This window comes from Excalfactoria chinensis, chromosome 1 (genome assembly GCF_039878825.1).
Source record: "Excalfactoria chinensis isolate bCotChi1 chromosome 1, bCotChi1.hap2, whole genome shotgun sequence".
Lineage (NCBI taxonomy): Eukaryota > Metazoa > Chordata > Aves > Galliformes > Phasianidae > Excalfactoria > Excalfactoria chinensis.
Window position 1 is genome coordinate 58,497,075 of NC_092825.1, and position 18,771 is coordinate 58,515,845.

Genomic DNA, 18,771 nt, shown 5'->3' on the forward strand with positions numbered 1-18,771 from the left:
CCTTCACCTGCCTGTCCCTCAGCGGGCAGAAAATACTCGATCCACTTGCCATCACTGCAACTGCTGCAGAACCTTTAAATAAAGGAATTAAGCACTTAGCCAATTAGAGCTGCAAGTTTCTGGCCAAGGAAATGTCCTTCGGCTGCTTAGAAAGAGAATAATTCAGCGATTTGCAGCGGAAAAACCTATTTCAGGCTGAGCAGCCCTGTGCTCTATGGCCAGACGGAAGGGTTTGCATAGCACCTGGCCTCTGTGTGGTCCCACTGTGGTGATGGAAGCTTGCATACAGCCCCACAGGCTCACTTGGGCCTACCTCTATTTTCAACCAACTGTTTTACTTCTCTGTTTTTGTCGGCGTGATTTTTGACAGCAACTTGTAGTGCTGGATCAGCAGTTTTCTGTCCGTGAATGACTAGGAGGTAAACGCCTCATTTACTGGAGTGCTCTAAAGGCAATGTGAGCTGCTATGCCACAAAACAGACATGGATTCGTGATGGTGTGCTGCGAACAAAGCTCCATCCACCTCCCCTTTACACAAATCAAACCCGAAGAGACCACAGGGAGCAACTGGTGAGGGAGAAAACACATGTAAGGTTTGATGTGTCCAGTACCACTTGAGGTAACCAGTACAGGAAAAGCTCAGGATTTTCTGCTCTCCTTCCTTGCTCCTGAGCCCAGATGAACATGGAAGGGGGCTCTTTCTTCCCCATCACCTCTAGCTTTGTGCAGTGCAGCCTCCTACCACTCTCATTGCTGCCTCCAGCCCTGTTCACCCCAGTGCCACCCATGTCTCAGGACCTCTGTCTTGCCCTTTCTTCCCATGCCCTCCATTATTAAGACTGGGGAAAAGAGGCCATGGCTGTACCACATAGTTAGCTGATGCTTCAGGAGGCACTTAATCAACTTTGAAAGAAATGGGCTGGTCACAGAGTATTTACCCTTCTTTGTTTTCCTCTGTTAAAATCATTCTAGAAGCAGGTGAAATGACTCACAGTAGTTCCTTTTACTTGCTCTGCTGTGGCCACCACAGAGATGGTACAAAGCTGTAACAGGGGAGGTGGGACAGGCAGATTATGTCCATCATGACCAACCCTCAGATGGACACCTTCAGCAGCAGGAGATCGTAAGTCTAAACGTAGGCCTGTACAGTCAGGTTTCACCTTTCTGAGGGCTTTGTCTGAAGTTCACCTCAGACCTGTACAGTCTGAACTCCCCAGTGATTTCTATGCTGTAATCCTAAACAGTGTCACTCAGTGGTGCCTCCTGATATCTGCTATTAGCTTCACTTGGCCAGCAATGAGGCTTGCCCTCGAGGAAGAAACTCATGGAGAATACACCATCATCTTCCTCCCTTCCCATACAGCAAAGCTGAAATGTCGAGGGGACTCAGATGAACTTGGCTTTAGGTCACTGGTGAGCAGTCATCCTACCTGTTTGCAACAGCTTTCCTCAGCAGGACTAGACATTAGACATTTTCCCAGGCGGCAGTTATTAAGGGTCTGAAACGAGTGCCAACATTGGCAACTTCAGACTGAGCTCTGCATGCCATACCCATGGAGAAGGAAAAGGAGGAAAGGTGCTTCTACAGTAGCTACCTTCCAGTATAAAGCTCACCCCATGGACAAATGTGCAGTGAGGCCCACAGAAGGCTGAACAGCAAAGATCGGCTGTGGGGGGACAAGAGGAAGGTGTGGGTCATGTGGGTAGAGCCAGAGCTGAGGGCAGCTGGTTGGAAAAGCCCACTAGAGCCCAGCACAGACCCCACCCCATTCCATGTGGTGAGTGACTGGCTTCTACTTCTGCTTTCAGTGGCTTGCCTCACTGGTTTCTGCAATCCAGCTGCCTTCAATCTGCAATGAGTTTTTGTTGGCTTTGCCTCATTGGATTACTAGACAGAAGCTTGCAGCATGTGAAATGTGGGCCATTTAACATTGAGCGTGCAAGGAATATGTGGGCTGCACAGCTTGATCCACTTCTGTAATGAGTATATTTGTCTCCTGCTAAGGTGTTTTAACCAAGGTTAGTGGAAATAAACAACAACCAGAGGACAATTAGCAGGATGCTTAAAGGGAGCCATTTTGCTCAAGCTGGTCAGATCAGGAAACAACAGTCCACTCAGCTCTTGGGCTCTGAGGAAGAGGCACCTTTCAGAAGGAATGTTTATAAGATCTCCCTTGGCTGCTGTAAACCAGGGTGATTGTGCTAATGCCAGAGAGATGCTGGTTGATCCTGGCTTGTTCCTGGGCTGTGTGTACTCAAGGGTTTTGCAGGATTTATTTAGCATCCCAATGAAGATTTTTTTATTCTCCATGAAACTAGTATTTTCCCTGATGTTTCTGAGCTTGTTAACTAAGGGAGTCCACTTGTCTAGGCACAGTTTGCTGTGTAGCTGTTGTAATGGCCTTTAGTGAAAATACTGGCAACTGCAAAGGTCCAAGTGAACGAACTGGAGATGGATTGTATGAGCATTCCCCGAGGTGAATGGGCTGAATAAGGCAACAAAGGCCAGTAGTGGAACCCCTTGATATCAAAAAGTACTTCTTATAAATTCAGAGCCTATGTTAACACACTGCAGGACAGGATGAGTGTTAGTCAAACAGGATCTGAGAAGCCAGGGTGGGTTTTCCCAGGTGAAAAGTATTTAGCTTCCCTGTGACCATAAGACAGGAAAGGATTCCGCAGGGAAGAGGAAAGAAAACAACCACGGGTTAATGAAGCACCCCTTTTTGTCCTTCTGATCTCCGTGCAACCAAGCTTACACGGTCTGGGAACATTTGTATGGTTCCATCTGCTTGTTTCCAGCCGTGGTAGGTCCTGAAATAGCAGATGTCAAACCTACAACTGGTTCTTCCACCCAGCAGTGCTATTCTGGCAGCAGGCCCAGGGTTAAACATAACAAGAGTCATTTTCAGTCCTTGCTCTCCTGAAGGTCAGTGGCCCAAATGGCTGGATGTTTGTCTTAGCTGTTTCTGGACGAGGTCTGCATTTTGTAACGATAAGGCAAAATTCAGGGATCCTCATGTTGGCAATGACCCATTAAGTCTAATTAGAAGGCATATTTTTCTTGAATAAGGATGTCAGGATTTGGTCATAGGTGACTTTTAATTGTTTTGACTGTTTTGAGTGGCATACTCTGCTGGTGTTGTTCCAGAGGCTCGCTGCTTCATTCTACCTCTGGGCCTTGACTTCCCCAGGATAACAGAGCTCATTCCTAGCATTAAGCTCAGCTTAACCACATCGCCCAGGGCTGGCTGAGACGTAGGGGTTCCTTCATCTGCTCAAGTCACGTGGAAGAAGCAGGCTACCTCCCAGCAACAAGCCTGGCTTTCTCTGGCTTGCCAAATGCCTTCCAAGATGGGTCTCCTCCCTTCTAAAGCTCCATCAACGAACTATCAGTGAGATCAGCCACAAATTGGTCCCATTTTTTCTGCCAGACCTCTCTGGCCTTGGCTTTCTCTTCTGGTAGCATGGCACTGTATCTGCAAGGAGTTGAAAAGCCTGTATCAGACAGAAGTCGGGGAGGCAGCTATTCCAAGATCAGTGACCGCAATGAAAAGGCAGGAAGCAGCAACAGATTAACCCTTTGGGGACATACCTCTGCTGCTCAGTGTAACACTATGTCCCAGCTATTTCAACAGCTACTGAATTCTGCACCATGAGAACACACCAGCTCAACCTCCATAAGCTGAGGGCTCGCTTAGCAGTACCCAGTACCTCATACAGAACAGATAGCTTTGCTGCTGCTTTGAGATGCCCCTTGGAGTTGATCCAGATCAGTAGGAAATAGGAATGTTTGTTGTCTTCCTGACCATGCAGGGATTTGGGACTGGCATGGGATTTGGCAAGCAGACAAAATTCTAGGAATGCAGAGAAAGGCCCTGGGCACCGTAGTCAAACTATTTTGGGACATTCATAGCTGTCTGGGTAAACAGAAGAAGTGGTTGAATGCAGCCAAACTGCAAGCTGGTAAATTGTTTTCCTGTGTTTCCCCAGTGGTCGTGGCAAATACCAGGACAAGTCAAATTCAAGCAGAAATAGGCAGATGGTCCAAGGACACACCACTTCTCCCCTACCCAGAACCAGGCACTGGAGGAAACTTTGCAAAGGATGGAAAAAGAGAGAAAAAAATGAGACACTGAAACAGAGAAAAGCACTCAAAGGCACAGACAGGGGGTCCCTGTGTCCTCTCCTGGAGGAGACGTGCAGAGGAGGCTTTGGATAAACAGCAGCTTGGTTTATGTGTCAGAGGAGATTGTGACCAAAACCCAAATGAGGTGGGTTTTCTGAGAGCTGGCTGATGTTCCTCAGCATTGCTATGGTGAGGTGAGAGAGGTGAGGAACTTACTTTATGGAGTTGAGCGCAAGTTGTTTCAAGGTCCTCAAGTCAGCATTCATCCCTCCAATGGCCATGAACACCTCGTAGAAGTCATAGGAGACACCTTTTGCCCCAAAGATAGAGGGATCATCAGGGCTGACCACAATAGGGTGTCCTTCAGCTATGAGATTGGCTGCGGGGTGGCTCCGTAAGTCAGACACCAACAGCAGCACCTTGGTGGGAAGACAACACCACGGCAGGTTATGGCTGTAGCCATGTTTGTACCCATCACACCATGTACCCGATGTAGCTGCTTAGGTCAGCAGGCAGATACTGGGGAGGAGCCTGAGGGCTATTCAAAGCATATTAGATGTTGTGCTCCAAATTGCTGCAGGAGGAGCCTACTTTTCTCCACTGACCATATGAGGAGATTGGTTTCTTAAATTAATTACCTAAAATCAAGGCTAGCAGTGTGAATAACATCTGTTTATTTATTATAATTTAAATGTGAGCATTTTGGAAGCAGTGTTTTGGTTACACCTTTGCCCTGATATTTAGTGTGGGGCATCTGGAGCTGGTGTCAGGGTCCTCTCCCTCAAGGTCCACCCCAGCATCTCTCTGTTCTGAACATCCATCCTTCTGTGCCCAGAGGACAATGTGCATCATGCTAATCACAGAATCATAGAATGGCCTGGGTTGGGAAGGAGCACATTGACCATCTAGTCTCAACCCCACTGCCAAGGGCAGAGTCGCCAGCCACCAGACCAGGCTGCCCAGAGCCACATCCAGCCTGGCCTTGAATGCCTCCAGGGATGGGGCATCCACAACCTCCTTGGGCAACCTGCTATAGTGCTCCACCACCCTCTGAGTGAAAAATAATGATGTGTAGCAAAAGAGTTCCCTCAGGTATGAATTCTACCAAACCAAAAGGACTTCCAGTTGCTGTCTTGGCTTCTCACCTTCCAGCCCTCCTAGCTTAAAAGAATTTTCCATTATGTCTCTTTAGGCAGATACCATTCCAGTGACCCAACCCCCAGACCTATGCTTTTATCAACATACCTGGTTGGAGATGGGACAGACTTCTATAGGAATATCCCTCTTCAGAGACAAATTTTTGGCTACTGGGTGTTTAGTGAGGGCAAGTCCATGGCCAATCCGGCTGGTATTCAGTAGCAGAGCATCCAGCACATTATTGTCTACAGAGGTGCCCTGCCAGTCTGAACAGAGACAGGCAAAATTCACTGCAGTGCTACAGGGAAATGCATCTTCTTAAACTGCTAGATGGTTTTCTTAATGCATGTCTTGGCTGCAAGATGAGGGAGCTGCTCATGCTCTGAGTTCCAACTTTGCATTTTCAGTGAAGTGGGAATTCAGATCTGCCCATGGCACTGCTCAGCATCAAGAGAGCCACTCATCTCACCTGGCAGTGAATGTTCACAGTATTTCTCTTACAGCTAAGCTAATCATGTTGGTCTCTGCTCACAGTCAAGGGAGATAAGTGCTGATTCCTAGGGAATGGCTGTGCATTGGGATGAGATGCAGTGCACCTTAAAAGTGTGGATGTGAAGGGAGCCCAGGGTAACCAGTTGAGATTTAGACATTTTCACTGTAGATGTCAATGTTTAATGAGTGTAATGCTGCAGTCAGACACAGTTGTCATGCATAGTTAGGATAAATACAATCCATATTGACTGAATGATGTACTGGGACCAGCAGCAGTGGTAGCTCTTGCAGAGTGACTACACATTACACACAGAACAGAGATACTGACCAGCATAAAGTCTACACAGGTAGTGGAGGCATCATGCAGGAATGCTACAGCCACAAGCTAGTGTAGGGAGAAGCATAGGGATAACACAGCACACACACACACCATCTTGATACAGCCAGCCTTTCTACAGCAACAGGCCTTGAGTCCTCATGCTTACCTGTCTCTCCAGCATGGAAGAAGTAAGGCAGGTTGACCCCCAGGGAATATGGGATGGTCAGGACATCCTTAAACTCCCATAAAGAATGACCTTGATCCTCGTTGCCAACCTAGGGAGCAGAAAGAAAAACAGTGTTTTTGAACATGCCCTGGAAGATGGTGGGTCTTACAGCTGGAAAACACCATGTGGTGCCAACATGTACGATGCTGTGTTCTGAGTGGGAGCTATGGGGCTGATTCTTTCAGGGTTTGGGTTTTTTTTTTGGTTTTTTTTTTTGGGGGGGGGTCAATTAATGCCAACAGTATCCTTAGCTAGAGGATTTTTTACTTGTTTACACTGATTTCAGTACAGTGGCAGAGGATCTGGCTCTGCTATAACACATGCCATACTTATAGTTACATTGCACCTCTAAGGGTTAACTCAAAGCCACAGAAGAAATTCAGTTACCAAGTCGAAGCCTGCCAGGGTATCTGGGAAGTGGGCTCTAAGTTCCATGGCAGTGATGATGGTTTCTTTAATCTGGGAAACATTCAGCATCCTAAAAAGCACAAGAGAGAAAGCAATGAGCAAGCTCACATCCATAGGCCTGTCTTCTTCGCAGTTGTCTGAAGTATGAACTGGGACCCTCAGGGCTATTTCCAAAATGCAAAGTTGCTCCTGAATCTGACAACCAGCTTCAGGTCTCCAGAGTAACAGCGGCAGAAAATTGATTATTATGAAAGGAAACCTCTGGAATAAGGAAAATGGAGTGACCAGGAAATGCCTGGCTAGACAATTCCATCACTTGAGGTGAAGCATGCTTGGCTTTTCTTTTATGCCAAGAAAGGAACACTGCATCATGGACAGAAAAAGGGTAGGGTTTTTTTTGGTCTTTTTTGGGTTTTTTTGTTGCTTCTCTACCATTTTACTGGGAGTTGGGACAGCAGCTTCATTTCAGTAGCTTTAAATTTAGCTTTCCCCCAGCCCTGTTGGACTTGCACATTGAAACGTGTTTTCCAGAGTGGCCCTGTCCATACCCACACTGGCCAGAGGCAAGCTGCTCTGAACTGGAAACTGCACTGTGCTGAGATAGAGTGAGTAAGTGCTACTGAGAGGTATGTTGTGTTTGCTCAGGATGACCTCACGTGACTTTGTAGCATCTGGGTGACTTGGAGAACAGCCCTGTGCCTGCCTGTGAGCAGCAGCACGAACACAGCATATGTAGGCTGCCAGGGAACAGCACTCATAGGGTCCTCTGAGGTCCTCCACTGTGCCCTGTGCCCATACTTGGGCACTGCTGTCCCTGCTCAGCTCCACGAGAATGGTGAGCGCGACCACGTGAAAGCCTTCCCCTAGCTCGATCCTCTCATCCCCAGGTGAACCACAGGTGTCATTGCTAAGCAATGGCAGCATTTCCAGCCCACCCCTTGGAAAGCCCTGCTTGGATAGCTCTCATTTTCTACCTGTGCGCCGCAAAGATGACCTTTGCTCCAAGGAAATCGGGGTGCTCCTGTGCAAACCGCCTGCTCACCTCCTGGTATGCTGCCACCGACCAGGACTTGTTGTGCCTAGTGCCGTCGAGCTCATACACCTGTGGGCCAGAAGCACGTGGCAAGCAGGAGTTAGAGGAGAGGTTTTATTACAACAAGCAAGGAGCAGTCTTTCTCCCCAGTATGTGCTACAAGAACCGAGCTTCCCCATGCTCAGCTCTCTGCTGCTGCCTCGTGCTGCCCACCACTAAGCCTGGTGCCCCAACACCTCCTGCCATCTCCTTGCCAACACCCGGGTGGCTGCAGATATCATAGCGACATTTCCACTGCCACTACTCATGGGAAGCTGAGGCTTTGCACAGCTGAACTTGCAAACACAGCTGGGGGGCTTTTCTGCAGTGTTTGCAGTTTCACACTAAATTCTGGCTTTCATTTACTTTACTTCAGTGATCGCTCCTGGCAGGTTATGTTGCAAGGCGAGCTCCTGCAGCGCGGGTGCTATTGCCCCAGCATGGTAGAGGGCCCCCAGGCATGCAGCTGCCTTGCTTTCCCCCTCGTGCTCTGCTTAAAGAGCTGGGTGGAAAACGTGTCTGGGAAATGGAAACAGCCACTGAGCTTGGGGGTCTGCTGCAGCCACAGTGAGCTCAGTGGGAAGGTGTCTGCTGGATGGCCTGGCTGGCTCTCAGGAGGAAGTCTGACTTGGCACCAGCAGACTTCAGCACTAGCAACAACGCAAGGAGCGTCGCCTAGCGAGAATTTTAGGTCGTCTGCAGTGGAAGACTACATTTTGCAGTTGGTACAGTATCCTGCTCAGATAAGTCATTCTGAAATAAGCCGTACACTTAAAATAATGCAGCTGTTCCAGAATAAGTCCCTGCTCCAGGTGGGAAGGTGTTCCAGAACAGGTGATTCTGGCACAGACCGAGCATCTTCCCAACCAGCAAGATCAGACACAGCTCCAGTCAGATGGTACAAAACAGTTTGTACTGTTGCCACAGTCTGTATCTTCCTTAACCATTAAGAACAAAGTGTCTCTCGTCTCCAGGCCCTCGAGCATGCAAATCTCCTGCAAAGACCTTTGAATATGATAAAGCTCTTCCAGCACCCTGACAAGGCCAGGTATGCAAACATCCAAGGACTAAATTCAAGCTAGGGCTTGAGAAAAGTTTTGGAGAAATAAAAACTTAAAGGAATACTAGAGAGGCCAAAAAATACATACCGCGGGCAGGATAGCTCTTATCTCAACGTACTGTATATTATCCTCATAAAGCTCCAGCAGCCCCTGGTAGAAATAGGCCTTGAACACAGGTGCATAGCAGATAAGTCCAGAAGCGATGAGAAAGATTTCTTCAAACCTTTTCCAGATGAAAGCCTGGGAAGGGTAGGCCAGCTCCGGGGCATCCGTCACCAGGGTCAAGTTTCTCAGTAAGCTGCAGAAAAGGGGAAAGGGAAGAGGAAGAATCAGGAGAGAGGGGAAGTCAGCTGGCTTTCAGCCTGCATAGAGAGGGATGTGTTCATAGAGGAGGACCAAGGGAAGAAGCAAAGAAGCTCCTGCTGCAGCAGGTGCCCAGTTCCTAACCTGAAGACTGATAATACTGCAAGGCATATAGGTCTAGCAACTGATACAATTAGGAGACATTCAGATCTTTTTTTTCCAGCTATTTTAACCCCTCTAATGGCTGGTACATATGATATCTGTACCTTGTGATGGATAAAAAGTCACGCACTACGTGTTAAGCTGGATAACACTCGACGTTCAAAGTACCCATCATTTAGAGGGAATATCCAAAAAGAAGCAAGGCAAGCAGGTCAGGGAGGTGATCCTGCCCCTCTTCTCTGCACTGGTGAGACCTTGTCCAGAGTACTGCATCCAGATGTGGAGTCCTCAGTACAGGAGAGATGTGGACCTGTGGGAGTGCATCCAGATGGCCACAAAAATGATGGAACACCTCCCCTATGGGGACAGGCTGAGAGAGCTGGGGCTGTTCAGCATGGATAAGAGAAGGCTCCAAGGAGATGTAAGAGCAGCCTTTCAGTATCTAAAGGGGGGCTGTAAGAAAGAAAGGGACAGACTCTTTAGCAGGGTCTGTTGTAATAGGACGAGGGGAAATCGTTTCAAACTAAAAGAGGGGAAATTTAGATTACATATAAGGAAAAAGCTTTTTACAGTCAGGGCAGTGAGGCACTGGAGCAGGTTGCCCAGAGAGGTGGTGGATGTCCCATCCCTGGAGATGGGGTCATTCATATCCAGGAGTATTCTTAATCTCAAGGTCGGCTAATATGTTAGTCCCGCAGACCGGATATTCCTCCCAAGCATCTTAAATGCATGTCAAGTATTTTGACACCTGGCCATCTGTTCACCGGGCAGTCTTCAGGAGATGCCAAGACCACCATCATTGTGACTTCTAACATGTAGCTTTCCCCGGTACCCTCTTTTGATCGGAATGTGCCAGATTATATGGGCAGAGAGGAAATGTTAGAGAACCAGAAATCTTTTCCTCCTCTCCACTGAAACAGACCTGGCAGCCCTTGACAGCACTTAGTATTTTTTAATAACGTTTAGTGTTTGAAGTCTCCCTCCCACAGACATGATTTGGAGCAGACCCATAGACTAAGACATGGGACATCCTTTTTCATCCCTCCATCCCAACCTTACAATGGAGTCGACTCCTCAGCACCTGCCTGCTGGCTGCCACTCCCCTCCCTCGGGGCCCTATTCCTGCAGCTGCCGCTTCATTTCTTCTTTGCTCAGCTAATTTCTTTGCTGGGAACTATTTCAGAAATATAATTGTACATAAGAAAAAAATATTTGGATCGCGTTGAGGATGAGCTTTGAAATGCCAGCCAGTCAAAAAATTCAGAGCACCTTCAGCTTAGCCCTCCTATGAACTGGAGTGGTGTCTCTACTGCACAAGGCTGACATCCCTAGATAAGTCCAGTGAGCGATGTGACTTGGCAGAGAAGCTCTGCCAAGGGTGATGCTCTGTGATGCTATGCCGTTGCAGCTCAGGGAAGGATGCTGGAGTGTCACCACAGAGCTGGGGCACCTGTAAGGAGCTCACCCGTTGTTGGCTGCCAGTGAGAGGGTGTGCTTGAGGAGATGCAGCATGGGAAGAGCCAGGCACCTTGGCAAGCCTCTGGGAAAACAGATGTGGCGGTGCTCCCTGCTGTCATCACCCTGGCCCTGGCTGAAGGGTGGCTCCCCACCACCTCGTGCCATGTTTTAAACTCGAGCTGTACGGACTCAAGGTTGTTTACCCAGCCTGTGCTCTTAGGATATAAATCCTCACACCACCCTGCTCCTAAAAGCACATCAATCAAGTCACGTTTTTTTTATAATCCCCTTTCCTTTGAGACTGATTATTGATCCCTATAACTGCTGAAGATTTATGGTGCAGTGCTGACCCAGCCTTGATAACCTGATAATCTCCTAAGGGTTTGGGCTGATAATTTTTCGCCATGAGGAGCTCATGCAGATGAAGCAAAGCTTCATAAAGACACTTGTGCTTGTTTTCCAGAATGGACGCCAGCCAGTGATCAGGTGCAGACTACAAATAGCCTCCCATGTCATGTCATATAGGCAGTGAACGATGCTATTGCCATGCGTATGCCCAAAGGGGCACAACAAAAACAATCAACTCAGGATTATTCGTTTTCGACCACGTTTTTCCTTTTCTCTTTTCCTGCTATTTTTTTAAGTCTTTTGCTTTCTTGAACTGTATAACGCAGAAGCGAGTGGTATGTTGTCTTGTTTTTAAAGAGCATCTTTTTCCTGCTCCTGTTTCTCTCCTCCATGGGTAATTATATCTCGCTCCTCGCCATAGTATCTGAATGTCTTCCAGTGGTGCATTAAATAGAGTGGCTAACATCTGTCACATGTGGCTCATTCGCTTTCTGTCTCTCTCTCTTCCCCTCTTTTCTCCCCAAGGGGAGACTTGTACAGAGAGTGGAGTGCTTTGTTTCTCTGGTGGGGTTTTGTGTACACTTTTTGTGTGTGTCTACTGCCCTATTTTCCTTGAGATAAGGCAGTGGAGGGCACAGAGGGGAGGTGATGGAGGTCTGCTGGTGCCCAGGGGATTCTCCCGCAGCTCGAGCTGCGTGTCAGCTTGCTTGCAGATGACTTCATCCTTGCGACAGGGAGCTGTGCCGGGGGGCATGGCCCCCACCTCCAGGCAGGGGGGGGTCACAAATATCTGGCATATCAGCGCCGCTTCCCTTAAATATCTGGGGGCTTGCCCATTGTCAGCCCTCACTTTAGAGATTGTGGTGATTGTGTTGCTTTTTGAGGGGAAGAAAAAAATGGCATTCTTCTGTATCCTAATTGATTGACAAGTAAATAAGTGAGGATTCTTTTAAATATCAAAGCAAAATTTCCTGCCTTTCTCTGTCTCCTAACCCGTGGTGTCTTGACTCTCCCAACAGCATCATTTTGGAAGCTAACCAGTAACAGGATACTCTCGGGTCTTGGCCCATAAGACTTGCATTTTGGATACGAATGACACAACCTTCTTCTTTTGAGGCAAACAAACAGAAAGACTGACTGCCAATACACATAGAAATGTACACGTATATGTGGATATGGGCAGAAGAAGTGTTACATGGCTTCCTCCCACCCTCTTGCCTTCCTAGCCAGGAATACGGGAAGGTAAGAGAGGTGCAGTGCAGGCTCTGGGAAACATTCGCCCCGTTCCTTCACATTTGCTGATCCACACTATCCTGTCAGAAAACTCTTTCCCAATTGCTATGTTCACTCAATAGCTCCTTGAAAGCACCCAACTATCAATCCGTTCCTCTCTCCGACATCTGCTTTCCCTCAGCTTGTCAGTGCTCAAGGACGAAGAGGAGCGCAGGAAGGGAGGTAGCCTGGGATGCACATGTTCGAGAGGCTGGGAGGGTTTCCAGGAACTGAGAAGCAGAACAGACTGGGGCCAGTTCCTGGCTAAAGACCTATTTCCAGGCGGCCAAATACATTCCTAACCCTCAGACTAGCACCCAGGGATAAGATCAGAATAAGAGGGGACGTGCCTCAGTGAGGCTGTAGTTCCTGCACTTGCGAGCTATGTGCAGTGACTCCTTCACAGTTTTGCAGTGAGCACAGAAAGGCAGGAAATAAAGAACAACTTGAGTCCAGCACCCAGGATGTAGGAGATCCATGTGCAGGATGCCACGACCAGTAGCTTCTGCCAGGAAGGGACGTCACACTACATAAATACAGATTAACCCAAACGCAACTCAGGGGTAGGTCTATGTGAATGTTCTGAAATAGCCAAAGCACCTTCATCTTCATCTACTTTCCCCTCAAGTGCCTGCTCCATAATACTGTCTTTAATTACATTATACCACACACTATGTTTTTCCACAGAACCCAGTAGACTGTGGAGCCCAGCAGACAGTAGTGCTCCTTGACTGTCTCACAACTCAGTGTTTCTTTTTGTCCTCATCGCTCAGTGTCTGCCTTCATGCATTATTTAGTGCATGCAATCCAGCCCCCAAACACAATGTAGAACCATTTGCTTCCCTTGGCCTTTCAGCAGGTCCTTGTCACAAGATGAATGGACCCAGGATGGGCACATCAGGCTTGGTCTTCCTGACGCCATGTCTGGAGGGTGAGCCAGGCCATTCGCACCCACCTGTAAGTCATTAAATGTGAGGTGGCTGCTGGGCAGTCTGCTCACACCTGGTCCTGATAAAAGGCTGACAGCAGGGAGGGACCTTGAGCAGAATGGTGAGTGATGTCTGGAGGAGCAGGCTGGGCTGTGAGCTCCCAGATGGCTATGGGAGACCTGACCTGGACGAGAAGAGCCCTGCTAGCAGATGATGTGCTGTCAGGCACAGAACCTATGTGTAGGGCTCATTGTCACAACCAGTGTCCTGGCTGAGACCTAACCACTTTTCTAGAGGCAGGTGGCATGTCTGAAGTGCCTGAGATCACTCTTGAGGCTGTGGTTCTCAGTTGTCTGCCTTCCTCGTGGTTCCCTTAATGGGTGAGGTAAGGTCCTTCCCCATGGAGCCCTGTTCTCTGCTGGAACACCTCCAAGGATGGTGATCCCACCACCTCCCTGGGCAGCTTGTTCCAATGCCTCACCCCTCTTTATGCGAATCAGTGTTTCCTAATATCCAACCTGAACCTCCTCTGAAGCAACTTAAGGTTGTTACCTCTCATCCTCTTGCTGTTACCTGGGAGAAGAGGTAAACACCTACCTCACTACAACCTTCTTTTAGGGAGCTATAAGGTTTCTCCCGACCCTCCTCCAGACTGAACAATCCCTCTTCCTTCTGCTGTTCCTCATAAGACTTGTGCTTTAGACCCTTCACCAGATTCATTGCCCTTCTTTGGACACACTTCAGGGCCTCAGTGTCTTTCTTGTTGCATTACTTAATGTTCTTTGCTGTTTGCTTGTTATGTACACACAGCTTGAAATAGAGTCCCCTGCTTTTAGAGCAACAAGTAAATAGGGAAACTGGTCCAGAACAATCCTGCTGGCCATGCAATGCCAGCATGAAGCATCCACACCTCCTTCTTGCTCACCTGTCATCAAACTCAGTCACATTGTGCAGCTGTTTTCGGTAAGTCTCCAGCAAAACCCACTGGGAACACTGGGCCAGCACTGGGTGAGGAGGGTGAGGCTTGGAAAAGTGAAAGCGAACAGTGCCCGTGTGGGTGAAGCAGATGTAGCAGTCAGGGAGATAGGTAGCATTGTACACCAGCCAGTCCACGCTCAGCATGGCATAGTCGTGCAGGTGTAGGACAGCACCTGGGGAGAGGGAAAGCAAGCCGAATGAGATGATGTTTGGGGAGCAGAAGAAGGGTTTAACATCATGAAAGCTTGAGTTTGCCCATCTGGGGGAGTATGGAAATGTTTCCAGATGGTTGTGGCTGACCTCTCCCAGCACAGACAGTGCTGCCTTTCCTCCCTGTGCTAAGGATGCTCACGTGAGATATGGGGCAGGCAGAGCTTGACAGCTCCCTGGCAGCAGTGGGCAGGGGGAGCAACAGGGAGTTCAGCTTTCCTGCTGTGACAGAAAGTGTTATTTCAGGCTGGCTTCTCTGAGAGCTGGCTTGGGCCCTGCTGACTGTAAGAGGTGCTCTTGCAGTAGGCAGCAGTTCAGAAGGTGTGCTAAACAAGAGGCAGGCCTGGAGAAAGCCAGCTGTATCTCAGCTTTGTGACTTCCAGCCTCAATCCTTGCATCTAGTCTGCATCTCTTCCTTCATCTCTATGGAATTCTGGCACGCATCAAAATCATAGACCGTGACACTGTGAGGAACTGCCATCGGATGCACTTCCCTTATCAAATGACTGCTTGCTTGTATTGTGCATCTGCTGCTGGCCAGCACCATGGGCTTTTGGCATGCTCTGCTACTGTGCAGCATGTTGGCAACTGTCAGCCTTCCTGGCACAGGAGGCTTCTGCGTGCTCACCTTCCTCAGCCCATCCATTCATTTGGGTGACATCTCTTTTTGCAGAGACTTCTTATGCTTGAAATAAACTTCCTCTTTGTAAAGGGAAAAAAAAAATGTAAAGCTGAAGTCTTACAGACACATGTTCTATTAGACTAGGGGAGATGTTATCGTCTAAATAGCTTTGATGCCCTAAGGAGTAAAGGGAGAACATGAGTAGCAGGAACAAAGGCCAATACGCATGTGACATTGGACAAACTGAAATGTCAAGACTCTAAGCTGTACTAAACTGATTATAATATATACATAGCCTCTATAATCCCTTGCTATAAAGGGTCTGAAAGCTAAGATGCTGAGTATCTGCAGCTACTGCTCTCATCAGAGCAACAGAACATGCGTGCCACAGCTGTCTAGATCCTCCTGCCACCTACAATGCTGCACTTTTTCCTGTGTTAAGGCAAAAGAAATGGCAATAGTGCTTGAAACAACAGTAATTCCTACGGGTTCTGATCAAGGCTGAGGTCCTGCTCAAGCAATTACAAGGATGTGACTTTGAGCCTAAAACCTACAGTTAGTGCAAAGATTGCGAACCTATTTTACTGCGTCATGGGTTGAAAGGTGTTAGATTTTTGTTTTGCTTCTTCCTCTGTGTCAAAGATACTCCACTTGAGGCAAAAAGAGGACAACTTTTGTGTTCCTTACTACTCAATTCAGCAATGAGGAGATGAAGGCAACTCTAGTGTCACAGCCTCTTACGGTAACTGCTCAGGATGCTGCGAGCCAAGGAGCCTCATCCCACACAGGACAGTGGGAGGGAGATGCTGGGTGGTGAGCGGACCGCTCTTATCCATGCACCAGTGTCACCGCCTGACAAATGAAAAACAAATCAGGCTGCCAAGTCCTTCCAAGTGAGTCACCAACATGTTTTCAGGCAGCCACATGGGCAAGGCCATGGGAAGCTGCAGCTAAAAAGGGATCTTCTAGAATGGTGGTTCACAGCTGCAGAGGTACAGGCAGCTTTCACTGCAGCTGTCTTTTGTCTTTAGTTAAAGAAGGCACCGTGTTCAATGCTTCCTTACTGAACCAGAGATACAGGAAGAGAAAGCAGCCAGATGTGAGTCAAGGTCTTTCTCCAGCAATTTCTTTGACCTCTCCACTGAACCGTGTGCAGCTCAGAGAAGTGGAGACATTGGGCTTGCTGCTGCCCAGCGTCAGTGGTTTGGATTTCCATTCCTCTGCAATATCTTCTCCCCCTTTTCAGTGTCACCCAGAGTACTGAGCATGTTTGGCTGGTAACAAATCTATTGTGTATGTGTGGATAAAGGACCGTCTTCATCTTAACTTCCTCTGCCCTCTGAAAGGCTGAAAGAGCCATATTGCAAGTTACGGTGAATGCTACAATTGCTGGAAATGAGCATTCATGCAATCTAGCCACCTTTTCCTCTCCCCCTGCCCCCAGCTGAGAGGCAGGGCTCCTCCCACTGCTCAGCCAACACTATTCCCAGCTCTGGGAAGCCCATCTGCAGTCAAAGCTCTGCTGCATCCCACGCTCTTTCCCAGCTCTGGCACGGAGAGCAAAAGGCAAGAAGAGGATGAGTACAGTGAGCAATCATTAAGCCCAAACCTACCTTTTGGCATGCGCTTCAGGATGCTGAACACCGCGCTCTGCTCGATGAGGCTTTTTGCCCGAAAGAAGTGCATGCTTGGAGGGAACTGTCCTGTGTTCAAGGCTGCTGCGACCTCCTTCTTCTTGAGGTTGATGAGCTTCGTGCTGAGCTGCTGCTCCTGGGTGCTCAGCACCAAATTGCCACCTGTCATTCTGGCTTTCTCCTCCTGCATGAAGGAGGCTCGGTCCTCCCAGAGCGGGATGGGAAGGCAGAAGGAAGCCAAGCCAAGAAGGCACGCCAGCCTTATGCCCTGCCCAGATGGAGGCTTCATCTTGGAGTTCCACCTGGTGCACAAGGAGAAGTCAATGTGTTAGCAAAAGGCAGAGGCAACATCTTAGCAGCAATCCATTGAGACACGAAACTGCTGGTCCATCCTACAGGAGCAGTGGGTTAATTGGATGCTTAGTGCTGCGGGAACATCTGGTAGGGATGTCCCCTAAGCACAGGAGTTGCATTCACACGTTTTCCTGCAATGCTGCTTGCTTGTGGCAGGACAGCGTTCAGGGTGGAGAGGAGAAGCTACTCCTGGGATCAGGCAGCACATCATACAGACCTGCGGTGTGGAGAAGGCCCAGACCTGGAGCTGGGTGTAGGTAAGTTTGGGATGCTGCTGGTAAACTGCGCAGAACCCCTCAGAACAAGGGGTGCTGAGGACAAGGTGCCCGAGGGACTTCTGGGATCACACGGGGTGCACCAAATCACAGAGCTGACTGAATGCTAGCTCCCTGCAGCTGGGAGAAGGCCTCATTGCACCCATATGAGAGGGGTTAATTTACAGGTGTAAACCCCACTGCAGCCCCAGAGACGTGGCCCTTCCTTGCAATGTCTAAGGAAAGAGAGTGGGAGGGAGCCCACGGGAGCAGCAAGAGATCACAAGCAACAGGCGCATGTGAACTCGGAGAACTCTGCCCTTCCCAAAAAAAGCTCAGCTGCAACATAATCCGTCAGCGCCAAGCGCCAGTGACCCTGTGCACCCATCCCTCCGCACCAAAGCAGGCTGGGGGACGGCTGAGTATTTCAGAGCAGATCCGTGTGCGTCCCGCGTTACCTCCCCACACACACACGGGGCCCTACGTCTCCTCCAGCCCTGCTCCCGCTGGGGTTCCTCAGCCCCACAAGCAGCCACACCGTGGGCCTGGCTCTGAACCAGAGCAGGAACCGTCCCCAGAGGCACCACCTCATCCCTGGGCTGACTCACGCAGGGCAGCTCTCCTCTCCTCGCACCCCGCAGTGGGGTTATAGTCTCTCCAGCGAGCCGGCAGGGCCCAGACGAGCAGCGGGCTGCGTCCCGGAGAACCACCGCATGCACAGTTCCTCTTCCTGTGTGCCGTTTCAGCTCACTCAGCTTTATTTATCTGTGCCCCACCCGCTGTGTCCCTGTGCTTCATGAATATATAAAGAGGAGGAGGCGACGGTGGAGGTCAGCGGAAAGCGGGGCGCAGGCGGGAGGCAGGCAGAGCACGGAGCGTTAGTTAATGCCAGCGCTGCAATTAACAATGCTTTTTTTATCTGAGAAGGGGAAAAAAAAACCATAAAGGGATTTGTAAAGGTGCCTCTGAATGCTTCTGCCTGCTCCCTGCCAGCTGCATAGAGCAGGCTGGCTGCAGCCCAGCGCCGGGGCCGTGTTTGGGATGCCGCCGAGCGGAGGGGTGCACGTGCTGATGTTTCTGAAACATCGCAGCAAGCGTTGGGGTTTCACCATCTTATTCCGGTCAGGATGCACTGAGCTTTTAAACTTATTCAAAACACATGTCACATAAAACAGCTTCCAGGGGAGAACAAAGCCCGCTCGGTTTAATTTAATCCAAATCTTAACTACTTTAATTTTTACGTATGTATTTATTTATTAAGAATAAAAGGCCCTTGTAAGTTGAGAGCTATTGATAACAACCTGCAGCAATCACAGAGACCGCTTCCAAGGCACAGAAAGTCAGATCTGGCCAATAACACGTGTGATTTCACCAGCTGGCATCGCTGCCGCAGATGGAGCTGT

The 18,771-nt window shown here is 49.0% G+C and overlaps 1 protein-coding gene across 1 annotated transcript; it reads right to left on the reverse strand.

Annotated features, from left to right (window-relative positions):
• Positions 1-980: 980 nt before the first annotated feature.
• ADA2 (adenosine deaminase 2) lies at positions 981-18,131 on the reverse strand. Its single transcript, XM_072339946.1, has 10 exons — positions 17,977-18,131; positions 16,740-17,062; positions 14,242-14,467; positions 8,932-9,142; positions 7,686-7,813; positions 6,691-6,781; positions 6,244-6,352; positions 5,375-5,532; positions 4,346-4,548; positions 981-3,479 (listed from the first exon to the last, which is right to left on the reverse strand). Exons 2-10 carry the CDS (start codon positions 17,047-17,049, stop codon positions 3,371-3,373), a joined length of 1,545 nt encoding a protein of 514 aa, XP_072196047.1. The 5' UTR covers positions 17,050-17,062; positions 17,977-18,131; the 3' UTR covers positions 981-3,370.
• Between the last annotated feature and the right edge of the window lie 640 nt (positions 18,132-18,771).

Bases quoted from the DNA above. Each gene is read 5' to 3' on its own strand.
- ADA2 (XM_072339946.1), bottom strand. From the start codon at position 17,049: ATGAAGCCTCCATCTGGGCAGGGCATAAGGCTGGCGTGCCTTCTTGGC. The intron at 5,533-6,243 runs GTAAGCATGAGG...GTCTCTGTTCAG, and splicing joins CTTCCATGCTGGAGAGACAG to ACTGGCAGGGCACCTCTGTA. The intron at 3,480-4,345 runs GTAAGTTCCTCA...AACTCCTTGCAG, and splicing joins CTTGCGCTCAACTCCATAAA to ATACAGTGCCATGCTACCAG.